Source organism: Pantherophis guttatus, chromosome 7 (genome assembly GCF_059756535.1).
Source record: "Pantherophis guttatus breed Tessera chromosome 7, ASM5975653v1, whole genome shotgun sequence".
Lineage (NCBI taxonomy): Eukaryota > Metazoa > Chordata > Lepidosauria > Squamata > Colubridae > Pantherophis > Pantherophis guttatus.
The window spans coordinates 3936073-3954408 of NC_142069.1; the positions used below are offsets into that span (position 1 = coordinate 3936073).

Consider the following 18336-nt stretch of genomic DNA (forward strand, 5'->3'; position numbering starts at 1 on the left):
GTGACTTTGGGCCAATCACCAGGAGACATTGAGTTCTAGTCCCACCTTGGGCATGAAAGCTAGTTGAGTGACTTTGGGCCAATCACCAAGAGACAGTGAGTTCTAGTCCTGCCTTAGGCATGAAAGCCCACCAGGTGACTTTGGGCCAATCACCAGGAGACAGTGAGTTCTAGTCCTGCCTTAGGCATGAAAGCCCACCAGGTGACTTTGGGCCAATCACCAGGAGACAGTGAGTTCTAGTCCTGCCTTAGTCATGAAAGCCAGCTGGGTAACTTTGGGCCAATCACCAGCAGACAGTGAGTTCTAGTCCTGCCTTAGTCATGAAAGCCAGCTGGGTAACTTTGGGCCAATCACCAGGAGACGGTGAGTTCTAGTTCTGTCTTAGGTATGAAAACCTGCTGGGTGATTTTGGGCCAATCACTCTCTCTCAGCCCAACTCAACTCACAGGGTTGTTGTTGTAGGAAAAAGGAGGAGGAGGAGGGATATTATATTGGTTTGCCACCTTGAGTTACTTATAAAGTAATAAAGGCAGGATAAAAAAATCTTTAAAAAACCCTCCACTGTTGCTCAACAACAGAGAAAGATGGAACTATCCACCCTGACATCTTAGGCATTAACAAATGGAATGGAATTGGAAACTTTCATTCGGATAATTGCCCATTCAGGACATTAAAAACAAAGGAAAAATTCTCCGGCTTTCATAGTCAATAGGATTATAGCAAGAACAATACTTGGTTACACAATGCAATGACAGCATCAAATAGACTTTGCAGATAATCCTTTAATATGACAATTATCCAACTTTACGCTCCAGCCAGGAAATGCAGAAGAAAGAGAAGTTGATGATAGGGGCGGCTTTTTCTGTTTGATCAAGTTAAATTTGATATTAACAGGAGAACACAAAAGGAAGATATATGATGTTTCTGACTAGAGACCGAAATGGATATTTAGAAATATAAAGGAGGGGTAAAAGCAGGGAGATCGTGTAGCCTAGAAAACTGAAATGAAGCATGACAGCTTATCTATTTCTGCCAACTTCAATGGTTCCTTTATGGCGAACACCATTTTCTAATGACCAAGCGAGACCTACGTTTATGGGCACTACTAGATGGAATAAACAGAAAATCAAAGTATATTACTGATACATGGAGACATGGCCAGAGGCGGACAGTGGAATAGATCGCGTGTACAAGTTCCAATTTAAGCGAAAAAAGAAGAAAGCCAACCAGTGTTTGTGATAGGATCTTGAGGACGTATCAACCATTTTTCAAAGAAAACATCAAGAATCACTTTGAAGTGCCCAACCTCAATGAAGGAGAGCCAGAAGAATAAGGGAATGAATTTAAAGTTGTTAAGATGAAGGAGAAAAGAGATTATAAAAGTTCAAGAAACAAAACAAACAAACAAAAAAAAAACCTCCCCAAACTGGATATTATAGGTAAATCCTCAATTTAAAGCCATTCATTTAGTGACCAAAATTATAGCCGCACTTAAAAAAATGTGACTAATGATCGTTTTTCACACTGACAATTGTTGCAGCATTCCCATATGAAAATTCGGATGCTTGGCAACTTGTTCATACTTACGACAGTCGCAGTGTCTCAAGGTCATGTGATCCCTTTTTGCGACCTCCTGACAATCAAAGTCAATGGGGAAGCCAGAATCACTTAACAAACCCGTGTTAACTGTGGCAAGGACGGTCGTAAAATGAGGCAAAATTCACTTAACGACTGTCTTGCTTAGCCATGGAAATTTGAGGCTCAATTGTGGTCGTAACTCAAGGACTTATGTATACCACTTCACGGTGCTTTAAAGCCCTCTCTAAGCGGTTCACAGGGTCAGCCTGTTGCCCCCGACAATCTGGGTCCTCGTTTTGCCAACCTCGGAAGGATGGAAGGCTGAATCAACCTGGAGCTGGCCAGGATCAAACTGCCAGCAACCGGCAATCAGTAGAATTACCCTGCAATATTGAAATGGTATAGGTCAGGGTTTCCTGCCTGAACATGAGGTTAGACTAGAAGACTTCCAAGGTTTCTGTTTCTGTTCTGTTCTGTAGTTCTTATTCCTATTATTTCTATTCTATCTATCGCACCACCATATATTCAACTGTAATATCTATCTATCTATCTATCTATCTATCTATCTATCTATCTATCTATCTATCCTCAGGAGCCTGAGTGGTGTAGGAGGCTAATGCCTCCTACTAAGGCAGCATTTAACATCCAGCTACCTGCAATTACTGTGAGTTCAATTCTCCCCAGGCTCAAGGTCGACTCAGCCTTCCATCCTTTCTAAGTAGGTAAATTGAGGACCCAGTTTGTGGGGGCAATAAGCTGACTTTGTATAAAATATACAAAAGTATGAAGGCTATTGCTTAACGCATTGTAAGCCACCCTGAGTCTCTGGAGAAGGGCAGCATATAAAAATAAATAAATAAATAAATAAATAAATAAATAAATAAATAAATAAATAAATAAATACATACATACATACATACATACATACATACATACTTACATACTTACCTACCTACCTACCTACCTACCTACCTACCTACCACCCACACACCCACTTATGGTATCTACCAACCTACCTATCTACCCACCTACCTATCTACAGTATCTACCTACCTACCTATCTTATCTATTTAGCACAGGGGTCTCTGATACATGGACTAGCAATACAAATTAACATTTCAGCTAGATTAGCAGAACCCAATAAAGTATAAATGTTAAAAAGATCTATCTTTTTAATCTCAACGTAACATCTTGGAATATTTTTTAGGACAATGGAAATCCCAGAATGTTTTATTTTTCCCATGAAAAAAACCTAGGCGGACAAGCCATAATGGAGGCAGAAGAGGTTGAAATACAACGGCTGCAGGTCGGCAAGGTCTCCCCTCATTTATTCAAACGATATGCTGCATACATATTAAGAGAAATGAGAATGGAAAATATGAGCATTGCTTAAGAAGAAACATCAATAACCTGCTATATGCACTCTCCTTGCTGAAAACGCAAAAAGATTTGCAAGCTCTAGTAATAAAAAAAGTCGAGGAGCACAATATGAGAAGAAGATTAAATATAAGGCAGACCGAGCTATTAATGACAGGCAGGGAAAAGAGTCTTAGGATGGACAATAAAAATAGTAATGCAGTCACAGGGGCTGCTTTTTAGGAGTGATTATCAACAGTTAAAAGAACCGGCACTCAAGAAATAGACAGCTAATTATTAATCAATCAGAACAGAGCAGGAATGGGACCTTGGAGGTCTTCTAGTCCAGCCCCCTGCTCAAGCAGGAGACCTTATACCATTTCAGACAAGTGGCTGTCCAGTCTCTTCTTTAAAACCTCCAGTGATGGAGTGCCCACAACTTCTGGAGGCCAGCAGTTCCACTGGTTAATTGTCCTCACTGTTAGGAAGTTTCTCCTTAATTTCAGGTTGCTTCTCTCCTTGAGGAGTTTCCATCCGTTATTTCTTGTCTTGCAGACAGTAACTAGCAGATAGTAAAGCAGCCATGAAGGTCTTGAAAAGAGATGTGCCTATAAAGGTAGTCCTCGACTTATAATACTTTGTTTAGTGACCGTTCAAAGTTACAACCGTGTTGAAAAATATGACTTATGAAAGTTTTTCACACTCAGCATCCCTGTGGTCACGTGATCAAAATTTGGACGCTTGGCAACTGGCATGTATTTATGACGGTTGCAGTGTCCGGGGTCATATGATCCCTTTCTATGACTTTCTAACAAGCAAGTTAGAAGGGGAAGCCAGACTCATTTAACGACCGAGTTACTAACTTAACTGCAGTGATTCATTTAACAACTGCGGTGATTCACTTAACTGTGGCAAGAAAGGTTGTGAAATGGGGCAAAATTCAGTTTAAAAAAAATGTCTCATTTAGCAACAGAAATTTTGGGCTCAATTGTGGTCGTAGGTCGAGGACTACCTGTACCCTCGATCCCCCCTCATTAGATCTGATAGGGAAGGCATGCTACGGCTACCTGTTCTGACCTAGGCTCCCTTAACAAGCAGGAGGCAGGAATTACTGGCAAAACCTCTTTTATTTACATGACTGTGAATTACATTCACTCAGTCAGCAAGGTTTGTCCAAACAGTTTTTCAAAGGAATATTTCTCAACACGCCTTATCTCGCTTGGCAAGCTGCCATGTAAATTTGTTTCCAACCGCAGTACAAGGCAAAATTTGGAACAGAGTCACAGAATGAACTAATTGTTTCCTGCAAAAGCCCCCTCCCTGTTCGCTCCTCTTTTGTTTCCTATGGGAGGGGCCAATCACCTTCAAGGTGTGGCCTTACTCCTGAGTCGACCCTGCTTTCTTAATTGTTCTTGTCTTCTGGCAGCTCTGAACATGCGCACACTGGGAACGGGCTCCAGCTGTTCCTCTGCCTCACTGCTGTCTATCTCCCCCTCTGCCTCCGACGCAGAGCCCTCGTCCGAGCTTTCCACAGCCCCCAGGCCTGGCCCAAGTTCCTCACCAACCTCCCCACTGTCCGACTCTGCTGGCCGCCGGCAGGCCACAACCATTCCATCAGCTAGGGACCTATATTTGATGGGTCCCAGAAGACGTGCCTTCTCTACCATTCCTTATGGAACATCCTTCTCCCCAAAATTAGAGCAGCTTCATCCCTTATGACATTGCAGAAAGCTCTCAAGATTTGGGGATGTCATGAGTCCTGGAGTTACCAGGGAACCAGGGGTAGCTCCCTTAGAGAGGCGGTCCATCTTATCCTCCCTTCTGATAAAGCAGAATATATGTAGCTTAGGGTTGAAATGAAGGGTCCTTGGTGCTCTGTGAGCTTGATGGTTTTCATGCAGACGTTTCATGAACCAAGAAGGTAACATCATCAGCGCTAGTAGGAAGTAGGGTTTGCTCTCAATTTATATTCTAGCGGCTTGCTCTAAGAGAGCAAACCCCACTCACTTCTAGCACTGTTGATATTGAAGGTTTTTAAGAAGAGGTTGGACAACTGTTTGTCTGAAATAGTGTAGGGTTTCCTGCCTGAGCACGGGGTTGGACTAGAAGATCTCCAAGGTCCCTTCCAACTCGGTTATATTACCTATTTGGGAAACGAAACATCTGCAAGAAAACAACCAAGTTCAGATATTCTCTCTTCGTCTAGTGGCTGTGTATTTCAGGTTGTTTTTTTTGTAATATTTAATTTTTAATGTAGCCTTTTATATGTTTTATATGAGTGGTGTTTATATCTGCGATTTCTACACAATCATTATGAGCTGCCTAAAGTTGCTTTTGGCGAGAAGGGCAGCTATACAAATTCAATTAATAAATAAAACAAATAAAGGTCAGAACTCTTTAGGCAAGGATTTTTTTCCCTGGGACCTTCCATGGGAGTGGAAGTTGAGCTTTGAAGAAGCAGAGCAGAAAAAGCCGTTTCTGAAGGCGACTCTTGGGCGTATCACAAGAGAGCCAAGGAAACAAACAAATGGATCATCAAAGAGTTCTTATTTGAGGCACAAATTACCATGTTCAAATTAACATATTTGGAACACATTATTATGCAAAGACTTAGCTCTCTCCAAGAGTATAATGCTAGGAAAAATGGAAGGAAAAATAAGAAGAGGATTGACTAACTAGCAAGGGAGATGAATCTCATTACAGGTAGACCTCGACTTACAACAGTTCGATTTGTTGTTGTTAGTTGCGAAGTTGTGTCCGACCCATCGCGACTCCATGGATAATGTTCCTCCAGGCCTTCCTGTCCTCTATCATCCTCTGGAGTCCATTGAAGCTCACGCCAACTGCTTCAGTGACTCCATCCAGCCACCTCCTTCTCTGCCGTCCCCTTCTTCTTCTTTTGCCCTCCATCGTTCCCAGCATTAGGCTCTTCTCCAGGGAGTCCTTCCTTCTCATTAGGTGGCCCAAGTATTTGAGTTTCCTCTTCAGGATCTGGCCGTCTCAAGAGCAGTCAGGGTTGATCTCCTCCAGGACTGACAGGTTGGATGGCCTTGCAGTCCAAGGGACTCGCAGGAGTCTTCTCCAGCACCAGAGTTCAAAGGCCTCAATTCTTTGGCCTTCTCAGCCTTCCTTATGGTCCAACTTTCACAGCCATCCATTGCAACTGGGAAAACCATCGCCTTGACTATGCGCACTTTTGGTTAGTGGCCATTCAAAGCTACAACGGCACTGAAAAAAAGCGACTTATGACCATTTTTCACACCTACGACCGTTGCAGCATTCCCATGGTCACGTGATTTACGTTCAGGTGCTTGGCAAAGCGTTCATATTTATGACCGTTGCTGTGTTCCAAGGTCACGCAATCCCCTTTTGCGACCTTCCGACAAGCAAAGTCCATGGGGAAACAAGACTCACTTAACAACCGCATTACTAATTTGACAATTGCAGGGATTCACTCAACAACTGTGGCAAGAAAAGTCGTAAAACGGGGCAAAACTGACTGAGCAAGCTTTTTTCACTTGGCAACATAAATTTTGGGCTCAACTGTGGTCGTAAGTTGAGGACTAGGTGAGGGCCATCTTTCTCATCTCGGAGGAAGTCTATCTATAATGATCAGGAGTAAAAACCAACCTGACCGCACGTAATCAAATTGTGAAAAGTTCACCTTATCAACTGCATTATAAGGGCAGTACATCAATATTCAAATCGAATCAAATCCAGAAGAGAACCAATACAGGTAGTCCTTGACTTACAACTATTCGTTTATTGATTGTTCAAAATTACAAAAAAAAGTGGCTTATGAATGGGTTTCATACTTAACAACCATGATCACATGACCAAAATTCGGGTGCTTGGCAACTGGCGTGGCATTTAGCAATTTGCTTAGCAATGGAAATTTTGTGGTCGTAACTTGAACCCGTACCTAGTCGGTATCCGCCCCACTGCAGAGAAGAACCCACATAATCCACACTTCAAAAGAAAGTGTAGGGACCGACCAGACATGCCACCCCAATTATCTGTGCAAAACAGGTTATATCAGAAGACCAGAATTTAGAAGCCAAAATTCTGCAGAGATCAGACGACTCCGGTGTGCTACCAACTAATTAACCTTAAGAAGATAAAAAGTCTCAAATATAGGAATAAGTGAGTCATCATCCTGTTGTTTTATTTTTCATCGATACGATCGTTTGAGCATTGCAACAAGAGCATAACAGGTAGTCCTCGAGTTACAACCGTTCATCTAGTCACTGGTCAGTTACAATGGCACTGAAAAAAGTGACTTGGGACTGTTCTTCGTACTTCTTCACACTTACGACCATTGCAGGCCGCCTCCCCCCCCCGTGGTCATGTGATCGAAATTCAGATACTTAGCCACGAGCTCATATTTATGACGGCTGCAATCACAGGACCTGGGTCCTGTGACCATCTCTTGCGACCTTCTGACAAGCAAAGTCCATGGGGAAGTCAGATTCACTTAACAACCGTGTCACTAACTTAACAAGCGATTCGCTTAACAAATGTGGCAAGAAAGGTCGTTAAACGGGGCGAAACTCACTGAACAACTGTCTTGTTTAGCAAGTTCGGGCTCAGCTGTGGTCGTAAGTCAAGGACTACCTGTAGCCCTCTTTCAGCTATATTAAGTTATTCCGTTGTTCTGAGTTTCGCAAGCTTAAAAGCATGTAAGACCTGAGTCAGGATTGGATCAGGGATTCATAGAGCCCAGTATCTCATCCCAACTGGCTTCTGGGAAGCCCATTTGCAGAACAAACAATCAAGAGTTTCCATTTAAGATTGTTCATCAGAAACCGGTACTTCAAAAGCACTTTGCTTCTGAAAGTTGAAGGTTATATATAAAGGCATCGTACATCAACTTCACAAGCATACTTTTTTTCCCCTCCACAATCCATCTCGTGCTTTTCTAAAATCATGCAAGCTGAGGCAATATCAATATATTAAAAGCATCATGCAAGCTGAGGCAATATCAATATATTAAAAGCATCGAAGTCGCAGAGAACAGCACGTAAAAAGTGGAAAAGTGGAGTTCTGCTGAACTTGCAGGAGGTTTTGGTTATTTAAAAAAAAAAAAAAAGGAGAAGAAGGAAGGGAAGCCATCCTTCATTCAAATGCCCCTTTGCAGGTTGGAGAAAGTGGCAATGTTCTTTCTCCAGATTAAAAGTTTATGAACAGGAAGGGGGGGAGGGAAATTTCTCCAAAATCTCATCTTTGTGAGAGTGGTATAGATGGAATTGGCACTGAGGATAGGTGACACTTCTACCAAGCACTGACAGGGCAAGCCACTTTTTTATAAACAGAGCAAAGCCCACTCCTTTTTAACACTGATGATGTTACCTAGTTGGGTCATGAAATGTCTGGAAGAAAACAACGAGGAGGAGGAGGAGGAGGAGGAGGAGGAGGAGGAGGAGGAGGAGGAGGAGGAGGAAGATGATGGCCTCCTCCTTCTCCCCTTCTTTCCACTCTGCAAACCCCACTGCCTTCCAGCACTGATGTTACCCAGTTGGGTCATGAAATGCCTGCAAGAAAACAGCCAAGCTCAGAGAACAGCAAGGAACCGACAATTCTTCCTCCTCTTCCAAAATTGCCCCGCCACCCTCAATGTCAAACCTTGCTTTGCATCTTGGAAAAACCACCTGGATTTGACCAGCCCCAAATGATATGGCCAACGCTGAACCGAATTCTCACTGACCGTGGTATAGATGCAGATGCCCCCATAAGTGGGGCAAAGTACACCATCTCAAATTGTGACTCTGGGGATGAAAAACAAACTATTCAGCATAGTGACATCATGCCAAAATTGAGACTATGCTGATTGCTGTGACAAATGAAGCAAAAATTATAGCTGTAACCTAAACGCATGTTTATAATATTTTAGATTTTATAGTTCATATTTTGTATTTTTATCTCCTGTGTTTTTATCGAAATGTGCCATGCAATAAATAAATCTCCTCCTCTTTCTATCTCCTCCTCCCTCCCAGAATCCTGTTCTCTTCTACCATTAATAATGTTACCTAGTTTGGGTGTTGAAACATCTGCAAGAAAACCACCAAGCTCAGGGAGCACCAAGGACCCCACAATTCTTCAAACGTTTATCAAGTTTTCCATACATTTTATCATTCCAGATATTCTTTTCTATATGACCTCTCACACAGAACATCCTTTCATGCAATGTGTGGAATTTACAGGCAGTCCTTAACCTATGACCACAATCGAGCCCAAAAATCTCTGATGCTCAGTGAGAAATTTGCTAAGCGAGCTTTGTCCCGCTTTACGACTTTTCTGGCCACAGTTATTAAGTGAATCACTGCAGTTGGTAAATTAGTAGCAGGGTTGTTAAGTGAATCTGGCTTAACTATGGTCCTGGCTTGTCGGAAGGTCGCACAAGGGGATGGAGTGACCCCTGGGACACTGCAACCGTCACAAATATGAGTCGGTTGCCAAGCGCCTGGATTTTGATCACGTGACCATGGGGAGGCTGCAACGGTCGTCAGTGTGAAAAACGGTCCTGAGTCACTTTTTTTTCAGTGCCGTTGTAACTTTGACCGGCCGCTAAGTGAACTGTTGTAAATCGAGGACTATCTGTCCTTGTCCTGAGATTCATACTCACCAGGCAGATGGTTTTCAAAGGAGACTGGAAAGTTGAAAGTGCATCAACTTTAGAAAAGGTTTTTCACTACGGCCTAAGACACAAGGATTCTTTTATCTTAATTTCACTGCAGAATCCAGTCACCAAGGGAACAAGGGCTTTATTAAAAGCTGAGCAGAGGTCGAAAGAAATAGGTTTACTGCTCAATATCTTTTTCATTATTATTCTTTTAGGGTATACACGCTCCAGGATTTAAAGCAACAAGAATCCGCTTTAAATTTCCTTTGTGCTATCTATCTATCTATCTATCTATCTATCTATCTATCTATCTATCTATCTATCTATCATCTATCTATTTGTAGCTAACTTTGGACAATAAAATTAATAGGTCAGCTTTCATGTTTGGTCAATTTCGCTCTCCAAGCTTCATAGGGTAAGCTCTTCAGCCTGGCTATGCCCTGACAACAGACACCGCAGGAACAAACATTCAGCTAAGAACTTATTTCCATCGATTTATTTTGTATTCTAAATGTCAGAAGTGATGAGATCAGTTTTCATTAACAGTTCTGTTATGTAATATTCTCAGCGTAGGGGTGCAGCTAAGGATTACTTTAGGTTAAACCAGGAGTAGGGGAAAACATTCAAAGAGAAAGGAGTTCACCGATTCACACAGAGCTCAAAATTCCCAAATGTTCATGTTCCCAAAGGTTCATCAAGGAATTGTCTCCCAAACTTCCACCAAGTAATTTCACCTGTTACCAAAATCAAAGAAATGAAAAGGTATGACGTCTCTGATTTGAACGTGGCAAAGTTTAAACCTCGGCTAGGATGTCTAGCTGAGATTCTCAATCATCCAGGTCATGGTTGTCCCAAAGGTGCTTTTTCCAAAAAGCAACTGGATTTTCTTGGGGTTTTTTTTTTCCTTTGAAAACATTTCATTCTCATCCAAGAAGCTCCTTCAGTTCTAACTTCAGTTAAAATGGATGAAAAGCAAAACATTTTCAAAGAAAAGAAAAAAAAAAAGCAAGAAAGTCCAGTTGCCTTTTGGAAAAAAAATACCTCTCAGCTCGGATCTTTATCTGGGACCTTACTGAGTAAGTAAGCACCTTAAATTGCTTCACTTTGTTCCTTGGATTTAAAATAAGATAATTCCTTATACAGTCCTGTTTAAGGGAAAAGACACATAATGCAAAAAATAATATAGTTTTTATGTACAAATGTATGTGTATACCTATACACATATACCCAAAAATACACTAAGGCTTATCCACCCCAAGGATAAAACACCCAGAAACAAACTGAATAATGTAATATATGCAATACAATGCAGTGAGACATGTGCAGATCCGTACATTGGAGAAACAAAACAACCGCTTCATGAATATATGGCCCAACATAGGAGAACAAACTCATCAGTACAAGATTCAGCAGTCCGCTAGCATTTGAAAGACGAAGGCCACTCTTTTGAAGACAGCAAAGTCCACATTCTGGACAGAGAGGAATGCTGGTTTGAAAGAGGGGTCAAAGAGGCCATCTAGGTCAAAATTGAACAGTCCTCCCTCAACAGAGGAACAGGAAAATGACATCATCTATCTCCAGTCTACAACACAGTCCTTTCTGCCATTCCAAGAAGCTCCCACACCCATTTGCACTATTCAGGTGACCCTGAGGGCACAGATAAACGTCCAAGTGGCCTCAATGACTCTCAGAAAGAGTACTAACGATCAGATGACTGCAAGGAATATAAATCCTTCCATTCTCCAACATTCGGTCAGAACTGAAAAAGCTTCTTGGGTAAGAAGCGAAACCTCTTCAAGGAAAAACCAAGGAAGTCCAGTTGCCTTTTGAAAAAGCATCTTTGGGACAACCATGACCTGGATGACTTAGAATTTCCATAGACACATATACATAAAAAGGTAAAGGCTCCCCTCGCACATATGTGCTAGTCGTTCCCGACTCTAGGGGGCCGTGCTCATCTCCGTTTCAAAGCCAAAGAGCCAGCGCTGTCCGAAGACGTCTCCGTGGTCATGTGGCCAGCATGACTCAACGCCAAAGGCGCACGGAACGCTGTTACCTTCCCACCAAAGGTGGTCCCTATTTTTCTACTTGCATTTTTTATGTGCTTTCGAACTGCTAGGTTGGTGGAAGCTGGGACAAGTAATGGGAGCTCACCCTGTTACGTGGCACTAAGGATTCGAACCGCTGAACTGCCGATCTTTCGATCGACAAGCTCAGCATCTTAGCCACTGAGCCACCGCATCCCACATATATATACAGCATGTATAAATGGAGCTGATTCTCAGACTATTCTTTTGTATAACACAATTCATCTTGAAGAGCAGAAAACAAAACATTTAAACTCTCCTTCTCATTTAGTAAGAAAATGTGAACAGCTGAATTATTCTGGAGAAGGATTTTTCCCAGGAAAGATTAATAATTTGTATGACACTCATAAATTATTCTCAGTACAAGTCAAATCACCCAGTGGAGACAGAAGTTTGTATCTGTATTCCGATAACTCTTATTTATATCCTATTATAACACATGTAGGCACTGTATATTGATTTTACTTACAGCAGGATATCAGATACCCTTTTCTTTCTTCTCCTCTTTGGGAAATCTTTATTAAATTTAAATTATTATAATCAGAATTTCTGATATATTTAACCAAGCCTGGAGTTCTAGCTTTGATAGATTTATTTAAAAATCTTGTTCCCTGCCTCTTACCTTGGGAGAGGAGAGATACATTCATTAAGATACCTGAATTTAACATTTCTGCTTTACTGAATTCCCAAATTTAAACACAGCTGAACTTCACAAGCACAAATTAAATTATTCTAACCCGTCTACTTTCATAAGTAAGAATCTCTGTGCAAACCCTGCCTGTCAGCATGAATTTATCCCAGCAAAAGCCTGCAATCACAAGTGCCATACCATCCACCAACGTTTTTTAAAACAATGTTAACACAACAGATACACAGTGCAGATGGGATGTCATAATACACCCTGAGTAGGCAGAAACAGCAAATTAAGCAATGCTAAACAACAAATGTGGGAAAAGGTTGCTATCAGAAAAAAGCAATGTGGGGAAGTTGCAGCCTACTCACAAAATGTAGCCAGCACAGACAAAATCAATGAAATGCTAGTTTTCCTCTAAAGTATCAAAAGTAACAACAGGCAGAAAGTCATCACAGCACATATAGTCAATCTTCAAATGGAACAATAGTTGAGCTTCAATCGAAAAAGTGTGCATCTGAAGCTCAATCCTGTTTTCCGTCAGCCTTGCGTCTTGCAAACCAGAATTCCTGCTGGTAGCTGGACAGCTACATAGTTTTTTTTAATGTAGGTAGTCCTCGACTTACAACCATTCACTTAATGTCTCCATTTTTTTTTTTATTAATTTAAAGAAGGAGCTCCAAACTGGTTTCCAAACTTGGCAACTTTGAGACTTATGGACTTCAACCCCCAGAAATTCTGGGAGGAATTCTGGGAGTTGAAGTCCACAAGTCTTAACGTGGCCAAGTTTGGAGACCCCTGATCTAAAGTTTAGTAAACACGGCTACTTTTGAAGATTATCAGAAACAGGATGTTGAATATTGATTCAACATTCAGAATCACACTAATTTTGTGGGAATTGTATTTGTTACCAATAGACATCTGAGTAGAATTCAATCTGCTGTTTAGAACCTATATGGCTTTATGGGTCAGGAACAGGGTGGATAAAAATCAATGATTTTTTTTAAAAAATCAAAAAAATCAGATTTTTTTGATTTAAATCGGATTTTTTTTATTTTTATCAAATTTATTTTAATAAAAAACTTTTGGGGTAAAAATCTATCGTAAGATAGTTTTCTATTTAAGATACATAAATAATTTAGTTTATTCAGCATGAAACGGAGCTGAGTTATGTAGCACGAGGCTGTATATTCTGCAACACTGGGACTATCGGTGAGTCCACAGTGGGTCAAAGGAGTAGCAGAGATGACCATTGCTCTTTAAAAATTATGATTTAAATCGAGTTGATTTAAATCAAGCCTTTTTACTAGTGATTTAAATCATGATTTAAATTGTGATTTAAATCAACTCGATTTAAATCAAATCTACCCTGATCAGGAAGTTGTAAAGTTTTGTTTCCTGCTGTGCTGTTTTCTCTGATCAGAATCTACTTATCCTTCAGAAGTACCTGGCCGATATGCTTAAGATTCCCCTTACTGAGAGGAATGGGGATTCAGGGAAAAAAAACTATTTTTATGTCCAGCCTGACCTATAGAATATTCTCTCCCCATATCCTGAAGAGAAATGCTGTAGTGGTGGATTCCTGCACTGGTCAAGTTGGACTATGTAATTTCTAAATTCCTCGCCAACCACAACATTGCACAATTTCCTTACATTTGAAAGAATTCTTACCACTATATCAAATGCACTGTAGCTGATAAGATTTGAGAATTCAATTTTCAATTTCCCCAAATAGTCTTTCAGTGCTATAGATTTTGAGCCTCCTTACCTTTGAGGCACAAAACAAATCTGATCCAATTGGCCGAGTTGGCTTATGCTCATTGGCACAATAACCAACATCTTTTTGGTACAGAATCTTAGTTTATTTTTTATTAACAAATAAAGACTAAGCCATCCCGCCTAACTACGGGTATTTGCTCAACTTACAATCACTGATTTAGCAACTGTTTGAAACAGGGTAGATTTGATTTAAATCGAGTTGATTTAAATCACGATTTAAATCATGATTTAAATCACTAGTAAAAAGGCTTGATTTAAATCAACTCGATTTAAATCATAATTTTTAAAGAGCAATTGTCATCTCTGCTACTCTTTGACCCACTGTTGACTCACCGATAGTCCCAGTGTTGCAGAATATACAGCCTCCTGCTACATAACTAAGCTCCATTTCATGCTGAATAAACTAAATTATTTATGTATCTTAAATAGAAAACTATCTTACGATAGATTTTTACCCCAAAAGTTTTTTATTAAAATAAATTCGATAAAAATAAAAAAAAATTGATTTAAATTAAAAAAAAATCCGATTTAAATTTTAAAAAATCTGTTTTTTGTTTTTTTTAAATCATTGATTTTTATCCACCCTGGTTTGAAGTTACAATGGCACTGAAAAAAGTGACGTATGACTGATCCCCCACAATATATGATCAAAATTCAGGCACTTGGCAACCAAAATGCATTCATGACGGCTGCAGCATCCATGATCATCTGATCGCCATTCGCGACCTTCCTCAGCTGGCTTCTGACAAGAAAAGTCAAGGGGGAAAGCCGAATTCACTTAATGACTGTGTGATTCATTTAACAACTGTAGTGATTTGCTGAACGACTTTGGGGGGGAAAAGTCTTAAAATTCAGCACAACTCACTTAAAACTCACCTTGCCTAGTGATGGAAATTCTGTTCCCAATTTTAGTCATAATTCAAGGACTACTTGTGCAGTCCCACTATGATAAAGTCTTCAGAAAATGTTTCCCTGTTCTTTGGCAAAATAAAGCAGAACAGAAGATTTTCCTGGCACTTGTCCTTCATGATAGAAGACATTGTGTTCTATTCGCCACTGGCTTCCTTCCCCAACTTCTTAAAAATTATTGACAGTGGATGCATGGCAGTGCTAGTTCCAGAGCATCACATATCAAGTACAGTAATAATAAAAAAAAAAAGTTGAGATCCAACAATTTAATTCTGACTTTAATCAGCACAGAGCACAAATAGCACATGACACTCCCTGGAAAGGCGTCAATGCATCTCAACCAGCCCCAGAAGTAGAAAAACTGCTTGTCAGATGCAAATATGCAACAATTATTTATTCATCTGTTAAGATTTACATTCCACTTTTCCTCTGCAATTTCAGTTTGGTGTTTGCAAGTACTCCCTCTTCCAATTTCCAAGCAACAAACTTGGAGCACAGGTTGAGCTGAAAGTCCCAAAGGTGCTTTTTCAAAAGGCAACTGGCCTTTGTTTTTCCTTGAAGATGTTTTGCTTCTCATCCAAGAAGCTTTTTCAGTTCTACAACAGTTGTAAGTGTGAGGACCAGTTGTGGGTCACTTGTTTCAGTGCCGTTGTAACTTCGAACGGTCACTAAACAGATGGCTTGTAGGTCAAGGATCACCTGTAAATATTCGTAGCTCCTTTCTCATTTGTATAAATAGTCCTTGACTTGCAACCGCTGTCTGTTACAACGACACTGAAGTTATAACGGCACTGAAAAAAGTGACCTATGACCGTTTTTCACACTTAGGATTGTTGCAGTCTCCATGATCATGTGATAAAAAATTCAGATGCTTGGCAACTGATTCATATTTCCAAATTTTGGACTGCCCCAGGGTTACGCGATCACTTTTTATGACCTTCTAGCAAGCAAAGTGAATGAGAAAGCCGGATTCACTCTGCAAACGTTTTACTAACTTAACATCTGCACTGATTCACTTAACAACTGAGGGAAGCAAGGTGATAAAATGGGACAAGACTCACTTAACTAATGTTCCACTTAGCAATTTTGGGCCCAATTGTGGTCATAAGCCAAGGACTATCCGATATTGGCCCAAATTCACTTGTGAGCTTCCATGATTAAAGATGATCTTAAACCTGGGTCTCCTTATTCCTACTAGAACTCCTCACTAAAGGTAGTCCTTCATTTACAGTCATTTGTTTAGTGACCAAAGTTACGATACCGAAAAAAGTGACTTGGACTGGTTTTCACACTTACGATCACTGCAGCGTCCCCATAATCATATGATCAAAATTTGAGTGCTGAGCCATCTATTTGTGACAGTTGAACTGTCCTGGGATCATTTGATCACCATTTGTAACTTTACAGCTGGCTTCCAAAAAGCAAAATCAATAGGGAAGCCAGATTCACTTAACAATTGTGTTTCTAACTGAACAATTGCAGTGATTCCCTTAATAACTGGGTCAAGAAAGATCGTAAAATGAGGCAAAACTCACTTAACAGTTGACTTGCTTAGCAACCAAAATGTTGGGCTCAATTGTGGTCATAAGTCCAGGACTACCTGTAATCGTAAATGGACACGCTGGCAGCTACAAAAAAGTCAGCCTTCAGATATCTTGGCTGCAAGTTAACAATGAAGGTAGTCCTCATCTTAGGACCACAACCTAACCCAAAATTTGTTACTGTGAGACATTTGCTAAGTGAGCTTTGCCCCGTTTTAAGACCATTCTTGCCACAATTGTTAAACGAGTCACTGCAGTTGCTACGTTAGTAACACGGTTGTTAAAAGTGCATCTGGTTTCCCCATTGATTTTGCTTCTCAGAAGGTTGTTAAAAGGGGATCCCATGACTCTGGGACGCTGCAACCATCATAAATGTGAGTCAGTTGCCAAGCCTCTGAGTTTTGATCACGGAGATGCCGCAATGGTCATAAGTGTGAAAAACGGTCATAAGTCACCTTTTTCAGCGCCGTTCAAAAAATGTCATAAAATGAACTTTATCCATTTTTTAGCTTAATGTACTGAGCAGGATTGTGGCTGTGGAGGAAATGGGAGAAACCAAATTAATTTTGTTGTCCAAAGTTAGCCAAAAGAGGCGTGCTGGGAACGCCTCTTTGATGGGGATGATGGGAAGTGTAGTCCACAAACCCTAATGGGCAGGATCAAATGGCCAAACACATTAGAGCAGCCCCAAAGAAGTTAAACCTGAAATCATACCACCACCACCACCACCAAAATACACAGATGTTTTCCAGATCTGGGAAGGCTGAGAACCATGGGGTCGGTAGTCCAACACTCAAGAAAGGGCCACCTTGAAGAAACCTAATCCTGACCGCCTCAGAGACTCCAAATATTTGGCGAACACCATTTGAGACGAGCTTCCCTGTGAATTATTCACATCTGGCCCTGACCCAGAGCCTGACATTCCCACAACACGCTTATCCCGGGTCTTTTAACTAACCCACTTTCAGGGTTGGCACAGTATATTTCACCCTAAGCTAACTCCACATCCCGAAACGACCTATTACGAGTCACGAGACTCGCGTGTTACGCGAAGGCAGGCCCTGACACGGGTCGTGTGAACGCTTCCCCGCGTCCCAAGGAAGTGAGTTCCCCCTTCGGTCCGCCCTGCTTGAGGAAGGTGACGCCTTCGCCCAGGACCCTCAAGCCCGCCTCAGAGGAAAGGCGGCCGGCGCTACCTGATGACAGAGATGAGCAGGCCGGAGGGATCCTTGCTTTTGCTCATCGCGATCCTGTATCTTCCCGTCGCCTCAGACGCCGCCATCTTGACTGGGCCTACGCGCTAAGGTCGGCCATGCCCCCGTTTACCGCTTCCTGGCCAATCCGCGCGTCCGTCGGCCGTCCATCGCCCTATCACGGCCTCGGGGAGGTGGGATATAACGACTCGCATGACACCGCCTTCCCGCTATGCATTCTGGGGCTTGTGGTTTCCTTCGGGAGGACAGGTGAAGGCTACCTGCAGGGCCAGAAGGATGCTAGAAGCGCCCAGGTGGCAATGAAACGAGTTTACCTGGTCCTTGCAAAACTGAATTTGGGATTAACGGCCCATTGCCTCCACCCCCTGTTTTTCTTTTAATATTTTTTTTTAATTTTCTTTTAATACAAAATATTTCATCGTTCATTAAACAGTGTGTCGTCTGGGTACAATTTTTTTGTGTCATAACAGTTAAAGTTTACCACCATATTCATTATTTATATCTACTTTTAGTTTAGTATTATTAATATTAATATCGCTATTGCCAGTCTTGATGGTATTGTTGCAAAATGAATCACGGTTTTTGTTTTTTCTATGAAGAAAATAGAAAAATGGATTTGGGA

General features: G+C 41.2%; 1 protein-coding gene across 1 annotated transcript in view; it reads right to left on the reverse strand.

Moving 5' to 3' along the window:
• The window catches only part of EXOC4 (exocyst complex component 4), a 358562-nt gene extending 340673 nt beyond the window's left edge, over window positions 1-17889 (reverse strand). Inside the window, exon 1 of the mRNA XM_060687047.2 lies at window positions 17697-17889. Coding sequence (XP_060543030.1) covers window positions 17697-17782 — 86 coding nt within the window. The 5' untranslated portion in view covers window positions 17783-17889. The remainder of the gene's footprint in view (window positions 1-17696) is intronic.
• Between the last annotated feature and the right edge of the window lie 447 nt (window positions 17890-18336).